This window comes from Panthera tigris, chromosome E2, assembly GCF_018350195.1.
Source record: "Panthera tigris isolate Pti1 chromosome E2, P.tigris_Pti1_mat1.1, whole genome shotgun sequence".
Lineage (NCBI taxonomy): Eukaryota > Metazoa > Chordata > Mammalia > Carnivora > Felidae > Panthera > Panthera tigris.
Window position 1 is genome coordinate 13,277,502 of NC_056674.1, and position 25,417 is coordinate 13,302,918.

At 54.8% G+C, this 25,417-nt stretch overlaps 2 protein-coding genes across 12 annotated transcripts; one reads left to right on the plus strand and one right to left on the minus strand.

Annotated features, from left to right (window-relative positions):
* Window positions 1-203: 203 nt before the first annotated feature.
* Window positions 204-18,478, minus strand: DEDD2 (death effector domain containing 2). 3 transcript variants are annotated; one of them, XM_042970735.1, is made up of 5 exons: window positions 18,390-18,478; window positions 15,882-16,248; window positions 14,274-14,396; window positions 9,957-10,097; window positions 204-1,419 (listed from the first exon to the last, which is right to left on the minus strand). In XM_042970735.1, the coding sequence occupies exons 2-5, from the start codon at window positions 16,207-16,209 to the stop codon at window positions 1,028-1,030; spliced, it is 984 nt and encodes a 327-aa protein (XP_042826669.1). In that variant the 5' UTR covers window positions 16,210-16,248; window positions 18,390-18,478; the 3' UTR covers window positions 204-1,027. The 3 variants fall into 3 exon arrangements, with proteins under 3 accessions (XP_042826669.1, XP_007086659.2, XP_042826668.1); XM_007086597.3 differs by lacking the exon at window positions 18,390-18,478 and adding an exon at window positions 16,853-16,992; XM_042970734.1 differs by lacking the exon at window positions 18,390-18,478 and adding an exon at window positions 16,815-16,992.
* On the plus strand, window positions 18,477-23,450 carry ZNF526 (zinc finger protein 526). Of its 9 annotated transcripts, none has more exons than XM_042970728.1 (3): window positions 18,477-18,573; window positions 20,295-20,661; window positions 20,752-23,450. In XM_042970728.1, the coding sequence occupies exon 3, from the start codon at window positions 20,773-20,775 to the stop codon at window positions 22,798-22,800; it is 2,028 nt and encodes a 675-aa protein (XP_042826662.1). In that variant the 5' UTR covers window positions 18,477-18,573; window positions 20,295-20,661; window positions 20,752-20,772; the 3' UTR covers window positions 22,801-23,450. The 9 variants fall into 9 exon arrangements, with proteins under 9 accessions (XP_042826662.1, XP_042826667.1, XP_042826658.1 ...); XM_042970733.1 differs by having other exon boundaries at window positions 18,482-18,573; window positions 20,562-20,661; XM_042970729.1 differs by lacking the exon at window positions 18,477-18,573 and adding an exon at window positions 18,605-18,682 and having other exon boundaries at window positions 20,562-20,661.
* The last annotated feature ends 1,967 nt before the right edge of the window (window positions 23,451-25,417 follow it).

Genomic DNA, 25,417 nt, shown 5'->3' on the forward strand with positions numbered 1-25,417 from the left:
AAGGCAGTATTTCCTTTGACACATGAGGAAACTGAGGCCCAGAGAGGCAGGCAAGCCTCTGGCAGCAGCGGCAGATGACACTCCGGCCTCCTGCCCTTCCTCTAGCCTGATACTGGGCCAGGAACTCCAGGATGGGTACTGGGCCCAGGACGTCATCAGCTCCTTCCTCCAGCCTGTAAAGAAAGAGTCCTAGGGAGTCTCGATGCCCACCCTAAGCCCCAGTCCAGGGCAGTTTTATTGGCGCCATTTATAAAAGGCCTTTCCCATCAGCCCCAAGCCTCTGCCTTCCCTTTCTGAGAAGGAAGTTGGGTTTCTGATCCTGGCCCCATAGGCAACAACACACTTGGTCTAATGCTGCTGCACTGTGGTGTGACATGCACTGCGGTGTGACACGCTGGGTGCAGGTCCATGTCCAAGTCTGCACGTCCAACTCTGGGGGGGCAGGAGGATGTGGAGCCAGGTCTGTGTATGGAAGCTGGGCAGAGCCCTGGCCGGCTGTGGAGATGTGAGGGCAAGGTGAGCAGGCCCCATGTGCACCCTAGCCCCAGGGCCCAGCGGTGCTGGAGTCCAGGGTTGGGGGCAGTAAAATCAGAGATCCTGAGAGAGAAGCCCTGAGGCCAAAGACATGTGTGGAGCAGGCCAGGGCAGCCAGGGGAAATTCCAGAGGGGGCAGTGTGCATGTGTGCACAAAGCCCAGGTTCAGGGACACGCTGTGAAGGGGGCCTTTGGTGAATGTGTAGATGTGCCTCCCTCCTTTCCGGTCTGCATGCCTGTGCCCCTGGCCTCCTGAAGCTGAGGGAACACACCTGGGGGTAGGGTTGGGGGAAGGCTGGGAAGAAAACTCAAGTGGAAGTGGTTTAGGCCTCAGAGCCCACATCCTGTGGGAGAGGCTGTCAAGGGGCCAGGCCATCTGTCCAGTCCTCAGAGCTGCTGGAGTGACAGTCCTCTAGGGGCAGAGATGGATGTCCTCCGGGGGAGAAAGTGGCCCGGAGGCTGGGAGGTGGGTTCAGTCCTTCCAGGTCCAGGATCAGGAGGCCTCAGTTGGGCGCCGTCCTCCCTCCTCCTCCATCAGCAGCAGGCGGCGCCGGCCAGCCTCGTAGTCGGCCTCGTCCACACTGACCAGCAGGCGGACAGCCTCCCGGCCCACGGCCTCACGAAGGGCCTCAGTCAGGAACACGCCCCGCAGGGCCTGCAGCAGGGCGCCACTCAGGTAATCGCCCCAGAAGGCGTCCAGATAGGAGAGCTCCGAGAACTTGATGTCACACACCACGGAGCCCAGGTCCCGGGAGCGCAGCACTGCGGTGGCCTGCCCAAACACGTCCAGCTGCCGGGCCAGCGCCTGGGGCCGCCGGGATGCCACGCCCTGCTCCAAGGCAGGCCCGTGCTCACAGTACTCTGCTCGCACCCTGAGCCGGATGTCTGCGGAGGAAGGAACGACTGGTCAGGGAGGAGCCAACACACTGATACTGCGCAATGGGACCAGGGGAACCGCAACCCTTCCTCCCACCGTCGAGCCTCCTCCAACAGGCTCCTCCCACCCCACCATGGGTTGCACTGCACCTCCCCACATCCTTCCCCCTTCTGATAACCACACCCAAGTACGGGTGACACCCTCATATGGCTTCCCTCCTGTGGCCTGGCCTCTGTTACCTCTTGACCTGGCGACCTCCCCTCCCCTCACGTGCTCCGCTCCAGCCTCAGTGCTCTGCTGCACCGCCCCCCCACCAGGCAGGTTCTGCCCAGCCCTGCCTCTCCTTTGGCTGGAGCTGCTCTGCCCGTCTTCACAGGACTTGCTCCCTCTCCTCCTTCAAATGCCACCTTCCCATCGAGGCCTCATCTAACCTACTTAAAACTTTACCACCATCACCCTGGCCCCCAACATGTCCAGTCTCCCAGACCCTGCTCCATTTCTTCCCAAGGCACATATCACTTTCTAACCTCCTCTGCACTTTCCTTTATACCGTCACGTTTACCACCTGTCTCCCTGCCGCCCCCGAGTCCCCGAAGGGACTGTTTCATTCACTTGTGCAGCCCTGTGGCACACGGTGGGTGCTCGATGTATACTCGTGAAAGAATCAACACGTGAACTAAAGGACCTGCCTTGAGACAACCAGCCTCACCCCCTCCTGCCTTCAGGGACACTCCTGCAGGGCCAGCCGCATCGCCGGCACCCATCCACCCAGTGAGCACCGCCCAGGAATCTCCAGGCTGAGGGCTGGCTCGACTGGTAGCAGGCGCTCTCTTCCCTCAGAGGTGGCTGAGATAGTGGGCCGTAAGCCCGAATCTGCGGGAGGTCACTCGGCCACCGAGAGGGGAGAGAGCACGAGGCCTACTCAGAATCACTGAAGGAGAGGGAAACACGGAGCTCCCCATGCGAGCCCTGGGAACACCTGGATTTTCAGCTACCATCCACTCCCTCTGTGCTCAGGCCAGCTTGAGTCGCGCTGCTATCGCTTAGAACCCCGCCCCCATCTGCCCAAATGAGGTGGCAGCTCCGCACAGGGCACAGGACCTGGGACTTCCTAGACTGGCCCTGTAAATGTGACCTCAGGCATGTCACCTCCCTGTGGGATTACTGAACTCCCACCCGTGACTCAGGCTACTAACAGAACCTCCTCCCCACACAACACGGCTGCCCTGAGGATCAGCTAGGAGCTGGAAAAGACAACAAGCACTCCGAATTTATTTAATCCACAAACACACCATGTAGCAGGCCCTGCTATCACCCCAATTTACAGGTGAGCAAATGGAGGCAAAGAGAAGTGAAGTGATTTGCCCCAGGTCACCTGGCCGGGGAGTGGCAGCCCTCCACGGAGGTCACTGAGCCTCCGGTGCCCCAGAGGACAGCTTCGGGTCCATGGAGACGATTCTAACCCAAGAGCCTCCAGGCACCACCTGTGTGACCTGGAACAAGTCACAGTCTCTCTGAGCCCAGGTTCTTACCTGAACGGGGAATTCCGACTCTGAAAGATTGTTAAAAGGATTAAAAAGAGAGCAATGGACGGAAAAGGACCAGCTAGCACAGTAAGCCGTGCCTGACAGGTGCTCCAAGAACAGCAGCCGCCAGAAGCTCCAATGTGCCAAATGCTTTAGGCCAGGCCACTGAACAGGATCAGCCTTGGGGGGCAGGGGCCGTCAACCCATTCGACGGATGAGGAAACTGAAGCTCTGGGAGGGGGAGGGCCATGTCCCCAACTCCCTTTACCTTTCACAGTGTCAGCCACAGAGCACAAGGTGGAAGACAGGTCTCTGCTCCCCCAGATGACTTCTCAGTACCACCCACTTCCTCTTCCCACCCCAAACCCCAAACCCTTCCTCTTTCGGCCTGGAGGGGAACCTCACCCTCTCAGCTCAAGGCCCAAGGAAACCTACCTGGCCTCGGCCCCTAGGACTTCCCACAGCACCAAGACCCAGCCCCCTCCACCTACAAACCACCTAAGACCTCTGGGCCCACATCCTTGCCTCCCATGAGTGTCTGACCATGCCTTCAGTCGGTGGGGGCCAGGGAGCAGGGGACTGGAAGGAGCAGCACCTGTCTAAGGCCACACAGGGAAGCTCAGTGGCAGAGGCACGGAGCCAGGTGGCGGAGTCCGACAGACCTTGAGGCGAGTCCCGGCTCTGCCACTCTCTAGCTGTGGGGCCTTGGACATGTGACCTCACCTCTCTGAGCCTCAGTTTCCCCATCTGAAAAACATAAACAGACAAACAAGAGGCCCCTGCCGCACGGTGTGGTCATGAGGGTTAAATAAGGCAACTCATGAAGCACTTGCCCCAGGGCCTAGGACCCAGAAGGCACCCAGAAACAGGAACTGCGATTTCAACACCCACCCCTCTAGCCCACAGCCCCTGCCCAGGCCTGGCCCTCTCTCACTTGGACCCGAGTCAACCTCTTCTGCTCCTTCGGTCCCGGCTGCATTCCCCCATCCCCTGCCCTCCAGGCACAAGGGCAGTGCCCCCAACACAAGCCTTACTCACACAACGACCTGTCCACCTCCTCTGTCCTGCAACACCCATTCGCCCAGCAAGTCCCAGCCCACAGAACCGCACATCCTATGCAGGTGAAATCCTCCCAGATCGCCTTTCTCCTCAGCACAGATCAGCACTCAACCCATGGCAGAAACTGTTCACCCAGAGCCTATCCCCCACCCATGGCGGGTGGAGGGGCAACAGGACCAGGATGGACTAGTGTGTGTCCCATCCATTCTTTCATTCAACAGATATATTTACAAAGTGCCAGGAATGCTGGCGTGATGTGCATCCCCCCCGCCACAAGTGGGCCTGGAAGATACGGAACCCCAGTTAAAGAGCACCTCTCATGGGCCAGGTCCTACCCAAGGGCTCTCCCAATCATGGGCCCCAAATCCCCACAGCACTTTCCTCATCCCCACTGACAAGTGAGGAAATCCTTCACCAGACCACAGTCCAACCTCGGGTCTGGAACACGAGAGTGTGGTACACAGAGAAAGAAGACAAGGAGACTCCATGAGGAAAAAGGAGACCTACACAGTACGTGAGCCACCTCTCTGTCCCTGGCCCTGAATCATGGGCACCAAGCTCAGTCTTTCCTTTAGTTCTCACCGAAATGACTGAAGGGTAACAGCTGACACATACATAGTATTTACCACAGCCTGCACACACGTGTCACATTTATTAAGCCTCTGATTATCCCTGCGACCTCATACGGCAGTGCTATTACCTCCTTTCTGCAGATGGGGAAACTGAGGCACAGAGGATGAATCACCTGCCTAAGGCCACACAGACAGGAAATGGCAGGGTTGGAATTCCAACTGGGGTGCCTGGCTCCAGAGCCTGAGCTCTTAACTACCCCTGTCCTGTTTGCTGCCTCTCACACAACGACATATAGAAACCTGGAATTAAAAGACATGCCAAGGGCCATGAGAGAAAATTAGAGCGAGGTGTAATTTAGATGGCAGTGATCAGACAGGCCCTCTCTAGGAAATGACACTGGAAGTAAAATGTGAACAGCAAGTAGGTCGAGAGAGAAAAACCAGGAGAGTGAAGAGCAGCATTCCCGGAATACAGCATGGCCCGCACGCCAAGTCCGGAAGCAGGAAATGCACTTGAGGTATTCACAGGCTGGGGTCGGTGTGGCAGGACCTCGAGGAGAAGGGCACTAGGGCACGACTGAAGGGGCGGGGCCTCCCAAGGTGACCACACCCCTCTGCACCTCCAGGGCCTCCTACATAAAACCAGCACCTGCTCTCCGTGGGGCCGCTTTGGGGATGACACAGCTGGATGAAAGTCAAGAGCGGAGGCCAGTGCCTGGCACATGATGAGCCCTCGGAGGGCCTCAGGAAGGACGTGACCTCACGCCAAGACGACTCCAGCTGCACTGCGGAAGCAGCAGGGGGGTCAGGAACAGGGCCAGGGCAGGAGTCAGGGAAGGCCAAAGGTGGCTGGGCCATAACAGAAGCAGCAGACGTGCAGAGAAGCGGACTGCCTGGCCCAGGTGCGCCACTGAGGAGGAGCAAGGCTCAAAGACCGTCTGGCGCCCGTGCGGCCAAGTTGTTTCCTCTGGCCACAGTCCCTCTCCACTAGGGCAGCTGTGCAGAGGCTCCCTGCCCCCAGGGCAGAGGCTGTAGCTACACTCTCTTAGTGAGCAGAGATGCTCTGGCTTCCCGTACGCAGGTGGGCCCCAGCGCCCCCTCGTCCTCCTGCCCCTCCCTTCTGGGGCAGAATGAGACTCCAAGGGAAACGGGAGGGGACTCCCAGCAGGTTCTGGTTTTACAAAGGAGGCCCTGGAGATGCAGAGGGGTGTGGTCACCTCAGACCGGTCACCAGACTCCAGGGCCAGCATCATCCTCCTCTGGACACGGTGGCACCCCATCCCTTGCTTTAGTCTCTTCCCTGAGACATGTCAAACATTAAGATTCTACTGAACAATAAGGAGAGGCTGCCACCAACGGCAGAGACAAAATCAGCAGCCGCTACCTGCTTCCTGATGGAAGGCCATGATACCACCTGGGAAGCGAGCTTGAAAATACAACAGAACATCAAACCAGAATCTGATCAGACCTCTCCAGACCTGACCACCAATTTTCAGGAAATACAGACAATAGGGGAACACATTCAATCCCTCTACCGCAGGATGCAACTGTCAAACTACAGAACTACTTTCAACAACTACAAAGCAAGGGGGACAAGGGAGAGAAAACGGCAAGATGGGGAAATCTCTGAGGTCAGGAGAGGGTTAGGAGAGCCAGCACTCATGAGACAACTGGATCTTAAGAGCGCCAATTAGACAGGGTTTTTTTGGTGTGGTTTGTTTTTTTTTTTTTTTTTTTTAAGGAATTCTGATCTTTTAGAAGTACACAGTGGAAAATCTACAGATGAAATAACAAGACACCTGAAATTGACTCCCAAACAACACGGATGATGCAGCAAGATCACCCATGAGTTGACAGCTGCTGAAACCAGGTGAAAGAGGGACAAGGTTCATCACGCTGGCGTATCTGCCTCTGTACCTTCTCCACAGAAAACAGGGAAAAAAGCAAAGCTCATCCTGTCACTCAAATCCTCTGGTTGCTTCCCATCATTTAAAGAAACGAGGGGCACCAAGGTGGCTCAGTCAGATGAACGTCCGACTTCAGCTCAGGTCATGATCTCACGGTTCATGAGTCCAAGCCCCGCATCCGGCTGTCAGCACAGAGCCCACTTCAGATCCTGTGTGTCCCCCCCCCCAACCCCGCTGATGCCCGCCACCTCCCCCACTTGTGCTCGCTCTCTCAAAAATAAATAAAACACCAGGGTGCCTGGGTGGCTCAATCGGTTAAGAGTTCAACTTCAACTTCGGCTTAGGTCATGATCTTGCGGTTCATGAATTTGAGCCCTGTGTCAGACTCAGACCCTGGAGCCTGCTTCAGATTCTGTGTCTACCTCTCTCTCTGCCCTTCCCCTGCTCACACTCTGTCTCTCAAGAATGAACAAATAAACGTTAAAAAAAAAAAAAAAAAAATTTTTTTTTTTTTTAAAAAGAGTCGGATGCTTAACTGAACCACCCAGACACCCCAACTGCTCATCTTATGGACAGGGCCACTGAGCTGACAGCTCAGAGCCTGAAGCCTGCTTCAGATTCTGTGTCTCCCTCTCTCTGTTCCTCCCCCACTCGTGTTTTGGCCTCTCACTCAAAAATAAACATTAAAAAACAATCAATAAACAAACATTTAAAAAATGTTCTTTAAAAAAAAATAAATGAAAAAAAAAATAAACAAAAGCCCTGGCCCATGGCTGCTGGCCCCGCAGGATGGGCCCCACCACCTCTCCCGGCCTCACCTCCCAGCTGTCTCCTTTTGCTCCTGACTCCAGCCTCGCCAGCTTCCTCACCATCCCTTCATCACCACCAGCTCACTCCTACTCAGACCTTGGCACCTGCTGTCCTGTATATATAACCCTCTTTCCCAATCATCTACATGCTCACTCGGTCTGTTCCAAGGGGGCTTCTGAGACGACCCTCCCTTGAAAATACCTCTTAAACTGCATTTCCCATCACTCCCCACCCCTTGCCCTTCCTTCTCTCAGTCGCCACCTGAAGTTTCTGTCTCCTGCCACCAAACCATGCACCCTGTGAGCACAAGCGTCTGCCATCCCCACCGTACCGAGCATGCAGTAAATGCTCTGAGAACACACGTGGGAGAAGAGAAGGAACTGACCCTGCCACTCTGCCTGGTCGGGGCTATCACCCCTACCTCAGGGCTGTCTTGAGAATTCAGGGCCAAGTGACTAGCATGCCCAGCACAGTGCCCAATGGATGTCTCTGAAAGAATGGAAACTAAAGAGGTCCTGTGTCCAAACCCAGGATACTCCAGATGTCGCTCCCCTTTGGAAACAGAGTTTAGTCTAGTTCTACCCCTCTCGGGAGGGCAGCTGACTAGGGCTTAACCCCCATAGCTCTCACACAACAGGAAGGGACAAGAACAGCAGATCACTCGGGTCTGGAGGCGCCTCCTTCCACCCTTGGTATTAGACATTGTTAAAGGTGACCCATCCCGGGAGCGCCTGGGTGGCTCAGTCAGTTAAGCGTCCAACTTTGGCTCAAGTCATGACCTCACAGCTCGAGGGTTCGAGCCCCACTTCTGGCTCTGTGCTGACAGCTCAGAGCCTGGAGCCTGCTTCCGATACTGTGTTTCCTCTCTCTCTTGGCCCCTCCCCGACTCGTGCTGTCTCTCTCTCTCTCTCTCTCTCTCTCAAAAATAAATAAACACTAAAAAAAAAAAAAAAAAAGGTGAGCCATCCCTGCTTTTTCAGAAGAAACAACCAACAACCAGGGCCCTACTGGGGAGGGCCTCCCTCCAGCCCCACCCTGCCCAGTGAGTCAGCAGTCAGACCTGCTTACAGTCCTCCCAGCAAGCCCCAGCCACACCCTATGTAAGCACCTCCCTGCCACAGCCCTGCCCTCAGGGAAGAGACCCGAAGCCTCTGCTGCCAACTAGAGACCCTTCCCCAGCCTCCGCTCAGCAGGCTCCCTAGGAGGCAGTGACTCCTTCTGCCAGCCAGGTAGCTCTGGGGGACTCTGGTAATTACTGCCTGCCTCGAGGAAGAGTCACACCGGGCAGCCACCCCCACAAGCTGGGGGCTGTTGGAGGACACTGGCTGGCTCTATTGGTCTGTTCCTCCCGGCAGCACTCAGCGCAGGTATCTGCAGCCTCATGTGACACTCGGGGGAGGAGGAACCAGAGTGGTGTGGGCTGAGCGAGAGAGAGAGAGAGAGAGAGAGAGAGAGAGAGAGAGAGAGAGCGCGAGCCCACCCGCACCCGTCTACTCCCCTTAGGACCAGGGAGACTTTCTCAAAGCCAAAGTCTAAGCACGAATCTCCCCCCTACACCCCATCCCACCCAGCACACCTGCAGGCCCAGGCAGCCTTGTTAGTCCACCCCTTCTCCGTAACAGAACTTCCCCGGGCCAGACCTTCGGCCTCACCTGCTCAGGCTGTGCAGCCTCTTTACTCAATTCTCTGCTTCCTCTTTGTTCAAATTACTTAACACATCCTGGCAGAGCATGCCCTATACGCTTAGCACGGGTCTAAGTCCTTTATAAATCGTTAAGTCGTTTATTAACTGATCTTCCAGATGGAGTCGGAGTTCCGTCAAGACCAAGTATCAGGGCACCCCAATCCTCTGCTGAAAACCCTACATAACATTCGCCATATGGAATAAAATCGCAACTCCAAAATCCCAACTCCCATCTACTCCAAGGCCCGCCGGGCCCAGCAGCTCGGCTCCAGCCGGGTTCCTCCACCCACTCCCCACCCTCTGTTCATGGCACTATCTATAAAGTGAGCTTCAGTTCCACTGATCTGTCGCCCTACTAGAAGGTCGCCTCCCCAAGCGCAGGGACCTCACCGCTATTCCTGTCCCAAGCACACTGCACAGTAACAGCATGAAGAGGCACAAACTGGTAAGCAGCGCACAGCATGGGCCCCAGGCCAGGCGCTGCTGTGAATGTATTACCGGCTTAACTCATTTTCTCTCGCCACAACCCTACTTGAAAATCACCACTGTCAGCCTCATCTTACACAAAACAGTTCAGCCACCTGCCCAAGGTCAGACAAGCTATTTAAGTGCCAAGACCAAGAAATGAACCTGGCCGCCTGTCCCAGGATCCTCATTTTCCCCTGTGCGATATTCCACCACTGCAGAAGAAAAGACTGTAAAATACATAAACCCATGAAAACATTTACTGAAAAAGCAAATGAAATTGAGAGCAGGGAGTGGTCTGCAAAGGCTTCCTGGAGAAGGTAGCACCTGTGATCTTTCAACTCCGGACCAGACATAAACAAGCAAGATCATAACAGAAAGGACATCCGAGTCCAGAAAGACAGAAGCCACTGCCTACCCACTAGGTGTGCCACACTCCAGACGAGTGCCTGTCTCTCCCACCCTGTGTGCAGCCTGTCACAGGCTCCGTGCATGCATTCACCAAGGCCCGCAGACACCTACCACAGGTCACTTTGCCTTCTGAGGCAGGTCTGGCTGGCTCCTGCTGCTGCTGGGGGGTGGCTGGGGCCCCTCTCCGCCGCCGTCTGGCACCACCACTGGGCCGGCCCCGACTCCGCCGCTGCCGCTTGGTCGGTGGGGAACCTGAGGAGGGAAAGACAGGGCATGCTGAGACCAGGATAACAGAGCACTGAGGCAGGCGCCTGGAGAAGAGCTCAAGGCTGGTCTCCATGCCATGAGACCCTGGGTGAGCCCCTCTGCTTCCTGAACCTCAGTGGCCCTGTCCATAAGATGAACAGTTGGGGCACCGGAGTAGCTCAGTTAAGCATCTGACTCTTTTTCTTTTTTTTAATGCTTATTTATTCATTCTTGAAAGAGAGACAGAGTGTGAGCAGAAGACAGAGAGAGAGGGAGATGCAGAATCTGAAGAAGCAGGCTCCAGGGTCTGAGGCTGACACGGAGCTCAAGTTCACGAACCACAAGATCATGACCCGAGCTGAAGTCGGATGTTTAACCGACTGAGCCACCCAGGTGCCCCAAGCATCTGACTCTTGATTTCCGCTCAGGTCATGATCTCACAGTTTGTGAGTTCGAGCCTCGCATCGGGTTCTGCACTGACAGCGCGAAGCCTGGTTGGAATCCTCTCTCTCCCTCTCTCTCTGCCCCTGCCGCGTTCACCCGTGTTCTTTCGCTCCCAAGATAAATAAAATAAACATTAAAAAAGGAAAATACATAACCAGTAAGTATAACCTAGCATCATTCAGAAGAGCACACCCCACCCCTCAGCAGTCCCACATCTGACCCTGAAGAAACCCCTGCACACTCACACCAGGAAACAAGCCACTGGGGCATTGTTTATAACTATCTAAATGTGAAAATAATGTAAATATCTGACAAGTAGTACAGAGTAACTTCCCGGAGTAGCCTGTTTAGTGAAATAAAGTAAAATATAATGTAAGTGGCTATAATTTGCTACATTTTACGTTAAAAAAAGAGAAAACAAGAATACATACATACTTGCTATTTTTATAACACAAAACACCAAAGATAAATCGGAAATAGTGAAATTGGTTACCTATTCACGAGGGGGTGGGGGCAACACTGGAAATGATACTTCTAAGAACATCTTTCCTATGTACCTTAGTTTTGACTTTTGAGTCATATAACCATTTTACATATTCTAAAAATTTAAGAGACCAAAATAACACCAACCATAAAATTAAACAGAAACAAACGAATCTAGCTGTGTATGTGTATACATATATATGTATATATATATGTATACATATATATACACACACACATATATATATACACACACACATATATATATACACACATACACACACATACATATAATTAGTAACACGAACGAGAGAATTATTTCAAGTAACTTGGAAGAACATTCTGCCTGTAAAAACTCTCAGTGGGATATACTCCTAGGACAGGAAGAACCACAAATAAATGGTATGTTTCGTTCAGTAGATGTAGTCAGCAGTGGTACTGACGTCATATTTTCAAAGCTATTTTATGATTGTTATAAAATGAAGCAAATAAATCCATTTTCCCAATGTTATTAAGAACCAAAATTCTAAAGGGGGCCTGGGTGGCTCAGTCTGTTCAGCGTCCATCCGACTCTTCATCTCGGCTCAGGACGTGATCTCACAGTTCTTGAAATCGAGCCCCGAGTTGGGCTCTGCACTGACAGCGTGGAGCCTACATGGGATTCTCTCTCTCTGCCCCTCCTGTACTCGCTCTCTCTCAAAATAAACTTAAAAAAATTTTTTTGAAAACAAAGAAACAAAAATTTTAATGTGAAGAAAAAATCCTCATAATGTTAATTTTGAATTGAAAACACTAATAGAAATTTTTTTTTATTTTTTTAATTTTATAGGTTTTTTTTTGTTTTTTCTTTTTGTTTTTGTTTCTGAGAGAGTCACAGAGTGCGAGAGAGCTGGGGAGGGCAGACTGAGAGGGAGACTCAGAATCCTAAGCAGGCTCCAGGCTCCAAGCTGTCAGCACAGAGCCTGATGCGGGGCTCGAACTCATGAACTGTGAGATCATGACCTGAGATGAAGTCTGACGTTTAACCGACTGAGCCACCCAGTTGCCCCAAATAGGAATTTTTTTTAAAGCAGTCTTTAACCCTGTTCACTAAAAGAACCCAGAAAAATGTGCCTACTCGGCACCCAAGTCTTGCTCTCTACATGCCAGTGCCTCTAAAAGAAACCAGGCCTCTGGAAACAGCAGATTGCAGGGCTGGAGAGAGAAATGTACAAGCTGAGTCCAGGACGCCTTACAGAGGCACAGAGCAGGAAGCCCAAAGAATGATGGAAGCAAATCAAAAAGACAGTAGGAGCTAGTCAATCTGAACATCAGGAAGAATGACTAACATATTCTAACCCAGTAAATAAATAATAACACATGAGTCCATAGTGACACTCCCCCACCCCTCAGGACAAGAGAGAGAGAAAAGACAAACTTTTTTTTTTTTTTAGGTAAGCTTCATGCCCAGTGCAGAGCCCAACAAAGGGCCTGAACTCACGACCCTGAAATCAAGGCCTGAGCTGAGATCGAGTCGGACGCTTAACGAACTGAACCACCCATGCGCCCCAGAAAAACTCTTGAAAGACTACATGCCAGCTGATAGACATTGAAAAAACAGTAAGAAAATCACCCTTTTGTGAACACCAATGTAATGACCAGTTCAGGCAGAGATCAACAGTGCATGCTAAACCCACGGGCGATACCGCTGGGGAGCTGGATGTGCCCAAGTGTCACCCCATTGGTTATTTACTAACCGTGAAAGGGGACAATGTGCCTTTATAAAGGACAAATACGGCAGACAGCACCTTAAGCAAGTGATCAAACTTCCCCCTCACAGCAAGAAAAGCAGACCTTAAGCTTCCTGATGCACTCCACGGCGAGGCACACAGCATCGACTGAGGAACATTCCTGCCAAAAACATGTAACCTGAATCTAACCAAGCCTCCTGACCCACTTTTTTTTTTCTTTTTGCACCTTACTTTTACCTCACTAAGCTATTACTCCTGGAAATTACCCAAGTTTCAATTTATAAACTATAAACAATGCCCAGTGGCTGTTGCCACACTTGTCTCCTGGTGTGAGTATTGGGGGGGGGGGGAGTGGCTTCCCACGTCACAGGAGATACAGGGGACAAAGGAACCAGTTAAATGACACCAGCAGGAAATTATCAGGCACTTCCTGAAACAATCGCAACATTCTACAAAACAACGGGCCTGACCAGGTCAATAAGGTGACGGATGTCATGGGAAGAAAAGAAACAAATACACAGTTGGGGAGAAGTTTGGGTTCTAAACTAAGAGATTAAGGAGACATAATAATTCAAAGCAGAGAAACTCAACTATGAGTGGGTCCTGAAAGTAGAGTCACTCTTGGGGAGATTTGAAAATGAACCATTAGGATATCAGAGAATTACTATTTACTTTCTCAGGTGTGATAACGGTCTGGAAGTGGCCTAGAACATTCTCCTTATTCTCAAAAAATGCCTGCTATTTAAACGGAAAGTGTCCCGATGGCTGTAACTTCCATTCAAAGAGTTCAACTAAAAACCCATCATTACGTGTACATGTACATGCACATAAAGCAAAAGTGACAAAATATACGGGCACCTGGGTGGCTCAGTTAGTTAAGCATCCAGCTTTGGCTCAGGTCATGATCTCATGGCTCATGAGTTTGAGCCCCAAGTCAGGTTCTGTGCTGACAGTTCAGAGCCTGAAGCCTGCTTCAGATTCTGTGTCTCCCTCTCTCTCTACCCCTCCCCTGCTCGTGCTTTCTCTCAGAAATAAACAAACATTAAAAAAAAAAATTTTTTTTAAGTGGCAAAAATGTTAAAATTACTGAATCGAGGTGAAAGATAGGAGCGTGTTCACTGCATCCATCTTTCAATTTCTCTGTATGTTTGAAGTTATATTTGAATAATTCAGGAACTAGGAAAGAGGAGGCTGCATAAATGAATTGGCACGGCAATTAAAAGCAACCAATTAAAGGTCCTCGACACGAGTAAATCTCAGAAAGGTATCCAGCAAAGACAGCCACGTGAAGAATACCCACCACGTGAGGTCATTCAGATGAACTATAAAACCACAACAAACAATTCCATTCATTGCTTCTGGACACATACTTTTGTAGAATAAACACACACACATACACACAAAGGAATGCGGAGACAGAATGACCCCTTGGTCCCCTTCCTTAATGGGCCAGGATGGAGCGGGTTCATCAGGGTTCAGAAGGAAGAAAGGGACGCTGCCATCTTGCCCACCCGCCTAGGCTCACCTGTCTCCCATTGACCCTGCTGGGCATTTGAGGTACTGCTTGACTGGCGACGGCGACGGCGGCTGCCTTCTGTCCTTTTTGAGGAAGAGCTGGAGGTGCCATAGTTGTAACGTTCCGGTGACACTTCACGGAGAGAAAAATGGGAAGAAGTATTCACAGCGTCTGGCACCCTCCTAGGCCCAGCCTCCAATTCCCACCTGGAGATAGATTACTGCTCCACCGGGAGCCCAGGTTCCCAGAGGTTGGAGCCCAGACATCTGCTCCCTCTCAAAGGCTTCCTGCCCGGTGGATGCTAGATGCCTACAGAGATAGAGAAGACTCATGACCTCCCGGGGCCACCCCACCCCTATCTACAGCAGCTCCAACTGTCAGGGTTATTCTATAAGCCAAGTCACGGTCAGGCCCCTGCAATGTTGCCCCCAGCTCTCCCTGAGGCCCCAAGGAGTAAGCACGGTCCCCAAATCTTCTCTTCCGTAGCCTAACCTCCAGACACATTTTTCCAAAAACACTGTCACCTCTTCTCTAGTGCTGCCTTTCTCCTGGTTATCTTTAGGCAGGGGAAGGTCACAATCCCCCTCCCCAACTATCCACTGCACCCCTAATAACCCAGCCAAGAGCTCAACAACTCGATCCCAAGACACACAAAGGACTCCTGTCCTTTAAATCCTTGAATTCCTCATCTTCTTAGGACTGCTCCTCCATGAGTACTTCCCTCAGAGGATTAAGGGCAGAGCCAAGCCCTCAGAGGCCAGCCAGCTGCCTTTGAATCCTGACTCCCACACTTTCTACATGTGTCATTTGCATGTCCCTGTGCAAAGTGGCTTATCTCCCTCTCTGCTCCTGCCACACAGGTCTCTGATGATACCAAATTCATTCCTGACCCCAGGGGTGAAAGCTTGTCTTTCCCTCTGCCTAGCATTTTCTCCTGTGAGATCTATGCACATCAGCAGTACAGCCTCCATTCAAACGTCGCTTTCTCAGGAAAATCTTCACTGGTTATCCAATCTGAGAAAGGCCGCCTTCGTTATAAACCGCTGCCTATTTTCTATATTCTGTTAACTTTGCTTTAATCTTTTTATAACCAAACCTAAAAATAAATTACCTGCCTTAATGGCTGCTCCCCTCCCCCCCACACACTAAATATAAGCTTCATGGAACACACATTGTGTCAGTCCCAACACCTTGTAACTTCTGTGCTCAACACACAGGATTCAGTTCTTATATGTAAGCAAGCTGCTTAACTCCTCTTAACCCTGTGGTTTTCTCTGTATGGTGGGAACACTAACAGAACTTCCTCATGGGATTACTAGGAGGATATAAGGGGATAGTTCACACGAAGGGCTTACCGTGGTGCCTGGCATGAAATAAGCCCTCCATAAACACTGGCCACAAACCTCACTGATGTGGCCAAATTCCACAAGTTCACCTCTCCCAAAAAGCCATGCCTCCTCCCTCTTGTGTTCCTCATTGATACTCTGGGAGGAGGGGCGGCGCGGGTTGGGACATAGGCTGATACGGTGCTGTCCATATCGCTGGCAACCATAGAGTCCTAGAGAGAGAAAGGCCCTGTCCCCACCGGAAGTCTGTCATCCTCCCATTCAACCTTACCTGGACGGCGCCGCTTGCGCGCCAGGTGCGGCAGCAGGTCGTGGCGCGCCAGCACGCGCAGGAGTTGCCCCAGCAGCCGAAGGTTGCTCTCGTCGCACTGCCCGCGGCGCTCCAGCTCCAGCAGCAGCTCCAGGCCGCTTCGGGCGCGGGCCAGACCGCCGGCCGCGCCGGGGGCCTCGTCGAGCAGGAAGGCCAGCAGCTCCAGCTCGCACTCGGTCAGCTGTCCGCCCACCACCTCGAACATACGGTGAAGCGACAGCATCCCGTAGTAGTCCAGACATTCATCCTCCTCCCAGCTCGGGGCCGGGGTCAACCCGGACAGCGCCATACCCGGGGGAGGGGGGCGGCACAAGCTCAGAACCAGGGCCTAGAACCCACACAGAGGGGAGGGGGCAATGGTCAGCGACGCGGGGACCCGGACCCCACCCCCGCCAGTGCGTCTCCCCAACCTCGATCCGCTGGGCAAGGCTATTTTCACAACCCAGCCGTCTCTGCCTCCCCCTTCCCCCAGAAAGGAATGGTATCGCCCGAGGTCCCCTAGTAACAGGTCGAGACGCTAGACCCCGCTCGTCCTCCCAGACCCAGCCCGAACGCCCCTCCTCAGGTGGTATGTCCCGAACCAGCCTCCGGACCCGACTACGTGATTCGGTCCGAATAAGCGCGGGGGGCCCATCCCAGGGCACCCTGCCAACTGCCCTTTGACTCTGGGTGGCACTGTCCGGACGTGCCCCTTGGCTCCGGCCAGTGGTACTGTCCGATCAGCGCCGCGACTCCACCCAAATCATACCTTCCGAAAGCGACCCTCTGCCCCCCACAAGTGGAGCCTACCAAAGCAGCCCTTCGCCCCACACAGGTGGTGCTGCCCTAACCCGACCCTCTCGCCCTGCAAGGGCGGTACCGCTCTCTCCCCAACACCCAAGTGGTTCCATCTACCCGCCACCAGTCGCCCTCAGGCCTCTCTGGATCCTCACCGGGTTCCGGCGTCTGACGACTCCTGGGCGACGGCCGCAGCCACTTGTTTTGGATCTTTCTGGCACCTTCTCTATTATTACGCCTGCGTCACCTCGCCCCTCCTCCTTCCCCCAACTCGCGCAGGTGCGACCGCCACGCCCCTTCGGCGCAAGCGCAGAGTGAAGCTTCTAAGCCCCACCCCTCCGGGCCCGCCTCCAACCGTAGCGTCTAGCTCGCCAGTGCTGCGCCTGCGCAAAGCGAGAGCGATTCCGCCTCTGAACTGGATCTGGTACCTGGTTGCAGGGTTCTTCTGTGAGCCCGTGACTTAACCCGTCGGGTCCTCGTTGCCCCCCACGTCAAATCCATCTCATGTACTACAGTTCCATCCTAATCACGACCTAGACGCCCACATTACCACTGCTCCTAGCTGCCCATGGCAAAGGACCACAATCCCGACAGTCCTGGCTTCAAATAGCGCCTAGGCCCCTTTATGATCAGGAATTGGACACTCCCCCATTACACTGCCCCTTATTCTTAACGGCAACCAGGAACCTACATCACAACTGTGCCATCTCATGCCCCCGACTGAAATCTCCCTTCATCCAACACAAACCCCCATAACTAAGTTCTTCCCCTGATCAAGACCAGGAAGCTCCCGCATCTTATGTTAGGAACCAATACCTCCTTCCCGATTGCAATAGACCCCTCCATCCTGACCGTGCACCTCCTGATGTCATCCATCACAGTCCCCCATTACAGTCAGACACCCTGTCCCCGTCTCAAACACCCCTCCCTCTGAAACCCTTTCCAATCTCTGCCCTCCAAGGTCACAGGGCCTTCCAATACCCCCTCTTCTAACCTGCACCTACAAGTTGCACTCTCTCTAGCAAGAGAACTGGAATCCAGGCTGTGTGTCTGAGCAGCTCCCCGGGGCAGGGCCTTGGGCGCGGTGGCCACCCCCGCGACACCCCCCCCACACACCTTGGTGAGTCAAGGCCAAGGCCCGCACGTGCCTTGAAACAAGTCCCCTACCCAGAGTGGTTCCCATCCCTGGGATTATCTCTCCTTAGAAGGCAGGAGACCTGGGTCCTGATTGGCACTGGCTCAGCACTGGCTCTACTTGGGCTGCAGCAGTGACCTCGAAAGAGTCCCTCCCTCCGATGGCAATTGTCACCTACTGAAGCCCGGTGAATATCCTTAAATCAACCGAAGAGTGGGAGGGAAGGGAAAGCAGTTTTACAAACTGGGAAGGACTATGTCCATGTTACATGGGTTATAGGGAGCACCCACGGTGTATCGGGCCCTGTGCTGAGAGCTTTTACGTGTTTGATTTCATCCAATCCCCTCAACAGCCTTTGAGGTGAGTCAAGCCCATTTTACACACTACTAAAAGTGAGGTCCAGAGAGGGGAAGTACCCTCCAAAGCTGTGTCTGCCTCCAAAGCTGTGCTCTCGGAGATGCTCAGCCTCTTCAGCCATGAAATAACACCTCTGTCAAGGTCTCCCGCCACCCATTCCACTCCCTGGGCCCTCTTTTCCAATGATGCCCTCTTCTCACCGCTTAACTTTCTGATTCTTGGCAGAGCAGCCCAGGAGAACTGCGCAGGCGCTTGTCTGAGGCCCGACTCCGCCCACAGGGCACAGTTGTGTGCGTGGAGAAACTCGCCGAACCCCGCCTGAGCGTCAACACGCAGGCGCGGGGGCGCGTGCCCTCTGCTGCCAGCTTTGATTGGCTGCCACGGGTAAGGGCACCGCCCAATGGTAGGTGTGGATAGTGAGGGGTCCCGCACGCCTGGAGCAGAGAGGGTCTGTGTCAAGAGCGGCGGGGGCTGCAGGAGGCGAGAGAGACGGGTGAGGGCGCCGCGGGGCGGGCGGGGGAAGAGAGCACTGGGCGTACGGAGGGGGCGGAGGGAGAACGAAGGGGACACTGAGGGACGAAGAGCCTTGGGGCCTGCGCTAGGGCGGGAGCGGCGCGGAGTGGAAGGAGAGCGCTCCTTCCTATGTGCCCTAGAGCATTGATTAAGCTTCTGCGGCGTGCAGGACCCTACCCTTGAGCCCGCCGCCCCCAGCCCTTACAGGGTACTCTCGTGCTACGGAGTTGAGAAGTGCGGTCGGTGAAATGGGATGTGTAGCGGAAAAGTTGAACTTCCAGGCCCCTGGTGGGTTCTTTCCTGGAAGGACTTACTGATCTATGGTATAAAAAGCCCCTGTCTCTCCCTACCGATAGTACACAGTCCCATAATTGGGAAGGGAGGAATGTGGGCGAAAAGTCCGAATTTTAGATTACTCGAGGCAGCCTTCTGGAAGAACATTTACTGGGTGCCTACTTTGTGTAAGCCTTACCCCAGGCCTTGGGCCTCGCCCCATGGGAGTTCTCTGGAGTGTGGGGCTGTAAACAAGGAAGAACTGAACTCTTGGGCTCCGGGTTGACTACTTTCAGGAAGATACCTTATTGGGTGGCCGTTGTGTGCAGGGCCCAGGCGACTCGTATATTAGTGAGGGAGTTGGGATTTGTAGTTAAGAAAAAGTAACTCCTGGGCCTTTAGTGAATCATTTATTCGAGGAACATTTATTGGATATCAGCTGAAAACAGAGTCATGTGCTAGGCTGTGTTATTGTGGAAATTCACGGTCTAATAGGAAAGTTGGCCTGGTGGAAGAATGGGCACAGGGAGAGTTAAGCTCTCATGGCCTCACTTCCTGGAGGGAGCATTATTCATTCACAGAATATCTACTGAGTACCTGTTGTGGGCTAATCATTGTTCTTGGTGCTGGAACCACATCAGTGATGAAGAGACTAACATCCCTCCGGGAGCTTAATATGAGCAACTTTGCATGCCTGGGTGTAAGCTGAGTTCCACCAGCCCTCTGGCATTAACAGATGAGTTAAAGACTGAGAGAGTGGAGACTGGATTCAGAAAATTAGCAGGGGGTGGGAGGGCAGTCATTTGCTAAAGTGCCTCTGAGCCCCTGCTGTGTAAAGAGGCCTGGGTTGAGCCCACGCATGTAGAAGGGGAGACAGGGCACATAGGCGGAGGTTCAGAAGTTAAAAATCCCTGGCCCAGGTCCGTGGTTTTGTTGGTGACATCAGCCCCTACAGTGAATCAGACCTGCCCTGCCTGCATGCTCAGTCTGGAGAGGAGCACAGACCGCAACCCGGACTCATGATAGTTGCTATGATAGAGGTGGCACAGGTTACCATAGGAACCCAAAGGAGGAAGGAGTGGATGGACATCACCCTGAGAATGTAGAGATGTTATCAGAAAAGGCTTCACCAAGGAAATGCTGGGCAGGAGTTTGCTGGACAAGAAGAGGAGAGAACTCTCTTGGCAGAAGGAATGGCAACAGCAAAGACTCAGGACTCGAAAACAGAATCTCTGGCGAACTCCAAGTCATGGTTCTGTCTAACCTTTCTCAAGTACCAGGGTGTTTGTGGTCAGTACTACTTTTACCCCGTTTCACAGGTGACAAAACAGTCTCAGAGGAAGTAAGTGGTGGAACGCAGATTCAAGCCAAGGGCGGTCCGGTCCAGAAGCCTGCGCCCTCAAACACTGCTGCATGTCTGTGTGTACATACAGTAGGAGGAACGGGGCTGAACAGTGAGGAAACTGTACAGGCAGACGTTGAGAGGCATAAAGAGAGGTGTCCTTAGAAAGGGTGCAACTGGCCCTGCGGGTAAGGAGGGAGGGTGATGTCTGAGGCCAGACTGAAAGAGGCTGTCTCTCTCGCAGATGCCCGGCACCCTGGGGCAGGGGTCGGCTACAGAACCACAGGTTCATTGAAGACGGAGGCGTGAGCACTGGATGCAGGCTTGCCAATTGACAGAGGCTGGTGAGCGACAGGATGGGCAAGGAAGCTCTTGAGACATCCCTGCTTCTCTCAGGTTCTCGACGTTTCACCAGCTTCCCCTTTTTTCTCCAGGCACTACTCTCCCTCCCCACCATGGCAGAGGTGGCGGCTGAGGCGGCCGAGGCGGCCGAGATGCCAACACAGATGTCACCAGGGGCGATGGAGACGTCAACACCGATGTTAGGAGAGATGACGGAGCTGTCAACAGAGGTGACCGAGATGACACCTGGGGAGGCCCTCGCCTCCTCCCTTTTCTTCCAGCACCACCAGTTCATGTGCTCTGAGTGCGGCAGCCTCTACAACACGCTGGAGGAAGTTCTCTCTCACCAGGAGCGGCATGTGCCTGCTGTCACAGAGGAGGAGGCGCTGGTCACCCAGGATGCTGGCCTGGAGCCAGAGCTCATGGCGGGCACCGAGGATGGGCCTTTCCAGTGTGGGGAGTGCAGCCAGCTCATCCTGTCCCCTGGTGAGCTCCTGGCCCACCAGGACGCCCACCTCCGGGAGTCTGCGAGCCAGATCCAGTACCAGTGTGGGGACTGCCAGGAGCTCTTCCCCTCGCCTGAGCTGTGGGTGGCTCATCGCAAGGCCAGGCACCTTTCTGCTGCGGCGGCCGAACCACCGGTGCTGCCCCTTCTGCCTCCCCCGGCACCGGCACCTCCCCTCCCTGCTCCACCCGAAGTGAAGATGGAGCCCTACGAGTGTCCCGAGTGTTCCACCCTCTGTGCCACTCCCGAGGAGTTCTTGGAGCATCAGGGCACCCACTTTGACTCCCTCGAGAAAGAAGAGCGCAATGGGCTCGAGGAGGAGGAAGAAGAGGAGGAGGAGGAAGACGATGAAGAGACGGAGGAGGAGGAGGAGGTGGTGACAGAGGTTGGTGATGACGCCACGGGAGGCGACAGGGCCACAGCCGGCCGGGCCAGGGGCTGTGGGGACTGTCCCCCCCGCTGGACGTCAGCCGAGGCACGCCGGCGGCACCGGCGGGCATCCCGCGGCCCGGCATCGGCAGCCCACCCCTTCCACTGCGACCAGTGCCAGCGCAGCTTCAGCTCGGCGAACCGGCTGCTGGCTCATGGGCGGGCGCACGTCGGCGGCACGCACGAGTGTACGACCTGCTCCAAGGTCTTCAAGAAAGCGGCGTCGCTCGAGCAGCACCTGCGGCTGCACCGCGGCGAAGCCCGCTACCTCTGTGTGGACTGCGGCCGCGGCTTTGGCACGGAGCTCACGTTGGTGGCTCACCGGCGGGCACACACCGCCAACCCCTTACATCGCTGCCGCTGCGGCAAGACGTTCAGCAACATGACCAAGTTTCTCTACCACCGGCGCACCCACGCGGGCAAGAGCGGGGCGCCCCCCGCGCTGGCGGCCGCCTCCCCGGCTCCGGCCGAGCCCTCGCCGCCGCCGCCGCCGCCGCCCCCCGCCCCGCCCGCCCAGCTGCCCTGTCCACAGTGCTCCAAGTCCTTCGCCTCGGCTTCCCGGCTCTCCCGGCACCGGCGCGCGGTCCACGGGCCCCCCGAGCGGCGTCACCGCTGCGGCGTGTGCGGCAAGGGCTTCAAGAAGCTGGTCCACGTGCGCAACCACCTGCGGACACACACGGGCGAGCGGCCCTTCCAGTGCCACTCGTGTGGCAAGACCTTTGCTTCTCTGGCCAACCTCAGCCGCCACCAGCTGACCCACACGGGTGCGCGTCCCTACCAGTGCCTGGACTGTGGCAAGCGCTTCACGCAGAGCTCCAACCTGCAGCAGCACCGGAGGCTGCACCTGCGGCCCGTGGCCTTCGCCCGCGCACCCCGCCTCCCCATCACCGGTCTGTACAACAAGAGCCCCTACTACTGCGGGACCTGCGGCCGCTGGTTCCACGCCCTGGCAGGCCTGCGACTGCACCAGCGTGTCCACGCCCGAGCCCGGACCCTGACCCTGCAGCCGCCCCGATCGCCACCTCCTGCCCCGCCCCCGCCCCCTGAGCCTCAGCAGACTATCATGTGTACGGAGCTGGGGGAGACCATCGCCATCATCGAGACGTCCCAGCCTCTGGCACTTGAGGACACGCTGCAGCTGTGCCAGGCCGCCCTGGGGGCCGGGGAGGCGAGCGGGCTGCTGCAGTTGGACGCGGCCTTCGTGTGACGCAGCCGAAGAGCAGCAATAAAAGAGTTTGGTTGCAACAACAATCGTGGGCACCTCCGGGAGAGAGGGGACCACCCCCTGGCAAGCCACTCTGGCACCTGATTGGGTGCCAGGATCCACCCTGGCCTCTTACCCACTGACTCCTCACAACGGCCCTGCCGGGTGTGTCTTGTCACTTTTCTCCGCCTCGGGGTAAACTGAAGCCCTGAGACGGGACGTGATCTGTCCCGGGTCCCCCCGGTGCGTTGCAGAGTAGCATTTGCCTAGGCTCTTTGCTCTGCACCTGTCACCCTGGTGCCCAGCAATGTCAGATAACCTTTCCTGAGCCCCGACCACGTGCCAGACCTGTGCTGGGCACTGTTGCATACCTCTGCGGGTTCTCGCTTGTCCCCAAGACTGTCACCTTCCCTGGACCCTGGGCATACAGGACTTGGCTCTGCCTGGTGGAGAGAGAGGTACTGGACTTCTCTGGGCTTCCTTAAGCTCACTTTTGACAATACGGAAGGAAATCTCTAGGTACCCACATACTCAGCTGCAGGCTGGGTGATGCTGGAACCCCGGGAATGACTCAGACCCAGACCCACGCTCTACCCCAGAAGGTGCTCAGTGGCAGTGGAGTTCACACAAGTACAGATGGCCTTGCTCTCTGAGTGTGTGTCATTGATTCATTCAGCCTGGGAGTCCACGGGCCTCCCTCCCACATGCCGGGCCATGCCGGGGGCCAGAGAGGAGTCAGGCTCCTGCCCTGCCCCTGGGGAGCAGGCAGATCTCAGTCCCGGGATCCTCAGGACGGTGCTGGGGATGCACAGGGACGGTGGGATCCCAGAGCAGGGAACAAACCCCTTGGAGGAGGTAGTCCTTGTGGAAAACTTAGGAATCCACCAGTGAGAGAGGAAGAGAACGGAACAGGCAGACGACACTGCAGAGAGGGTGAGCTCTTGGTGTACTTGGAGACCGTCCAGTTACTCACAGCCACAATGACAGCACACATGACCGCCTAGCCGTGGCAGGCACCGCAGCTCGCACTGCACATGGATTGTGACCCGGCGGGCCCGTGTGGTGATCTCAGCATTAGCCCTGCTGTACAGATGAGAAAACAGGGACAGACACTCACCCAAGGTCTCACACTAGGCAGCAGTGTCGCTGAGATTTGAATCCAGGTGGTGCCTTCAGCCCACATCTGTAACCAGTACCGTTGAGCGAGTGCGACGTTTGAAACCGGTGCAGGGGTAGGCATGTTCAGGGGATTTGCTACATCTGGAGGAGAGGTGAGCCAGTGTCACCGAGCAGTTGGGGTTTGGTGAGGCCTTGAAAGACCAGAGGCCTTAGGAACAAGAAGGGATCCCCAACCTTTTTGAAGTCTACCTAGAGTGGCAGTCCTTCCCTCCCTAAACAGGAATGGATGATTTATGGCCGGTTCCTGGGGCAGGCTCCCACCAGGCCTCTACAGACCAAAGTGCTCAGGTGGGGAGGCCTGGACCTGGGAAGGCTGTGAAAGTCAGACTAAGTTGGGGTAGCGGGGACGGTCAAAAGTGGGCCTTAGGGCTCCCCGGCATCAAGGTGGGGCAGGGGGTTGGCTGAAGATGGTCTAAGGGGAAAGGATGGGCCAGACCAGGGCCGAGGCCATGGGAGTGGGAGGAGGGTGAGGCACATCCTCACTGACCTCACGGCTGAACAGATGTGAGCCGTAGGGAGGTAGGGGGGCCCCGGGAGTGCCCCTTGCCCGGACCAGCCCTTCTGTCCTGCTGTGGTCTCCTTGCTAGATGCATTTATCTTACAAACAAGGTGATATCCAGAGGGTCTTGAGCAGGAAAGGCCAAGGATTGTTCTGAATAGTTTACAGGTGCCCGTGGGGCTGGCCCAAACTGGAGAGTTCAGGTGCCACAGGAACAGTCCCTGAACTCTTTGGGACATGTTCAAAACCCCTTCCCTTTTGGGGCTCAGTCGGTAGAGCACGCAACTCTTGATCTCAGGGTCGTAAGTTCAAGCTCGCCGGTGGGCGTAGAGATTACACAGTAACCAAGAAAAAAAAAAACTTCCTTTTTTTCTTCACAAGTGAAGTCCAGTGGAGGACGGATCAGTTGCTCCTCCTTCCACTTTTGAGGCCTCCTGCCCTCACATATCATTGGCACCACATGGAGGAGTGGCCATTTCCCTCTGCCCGTGGCCCCACCATGTTTTCATGGAAGGGGAGGAGGGAAAGAAACCAAGTTCTCTGTGCCAACCTTCCCAGGCTTGTCGCTTCCCAGCATCCCTAGGTATGGGCCGGCTATGTGCCCTCTTTAAAACAGAAACGAAAGCTTGGAGATCTGTTAGGGCTTGAGGACAGCTACTCTGCCCCTGTCTGTGCCCACTAAGGGTCTACATCTAGGCTGTTTTGGCCTGAGTGACCCCTCATCATTCAGTGTCCCTGTGAAACAGCATGTAGCTTAGGCTATGAGACATAGAGCCATTTGTTCAAAGTCTCGACTCCGCCACTTCCACTCTGTGGCCTTGACCTCTGATCCCATTCTCTCAACTGTCGCCTGGGGATGACAGTGCCTGCTTCCCTCCAGATCAGTGCTGGGTCCATGAGGCAGGCTCCCACCAGGCCTCTGCAGTGGATAAGCCAGACTCA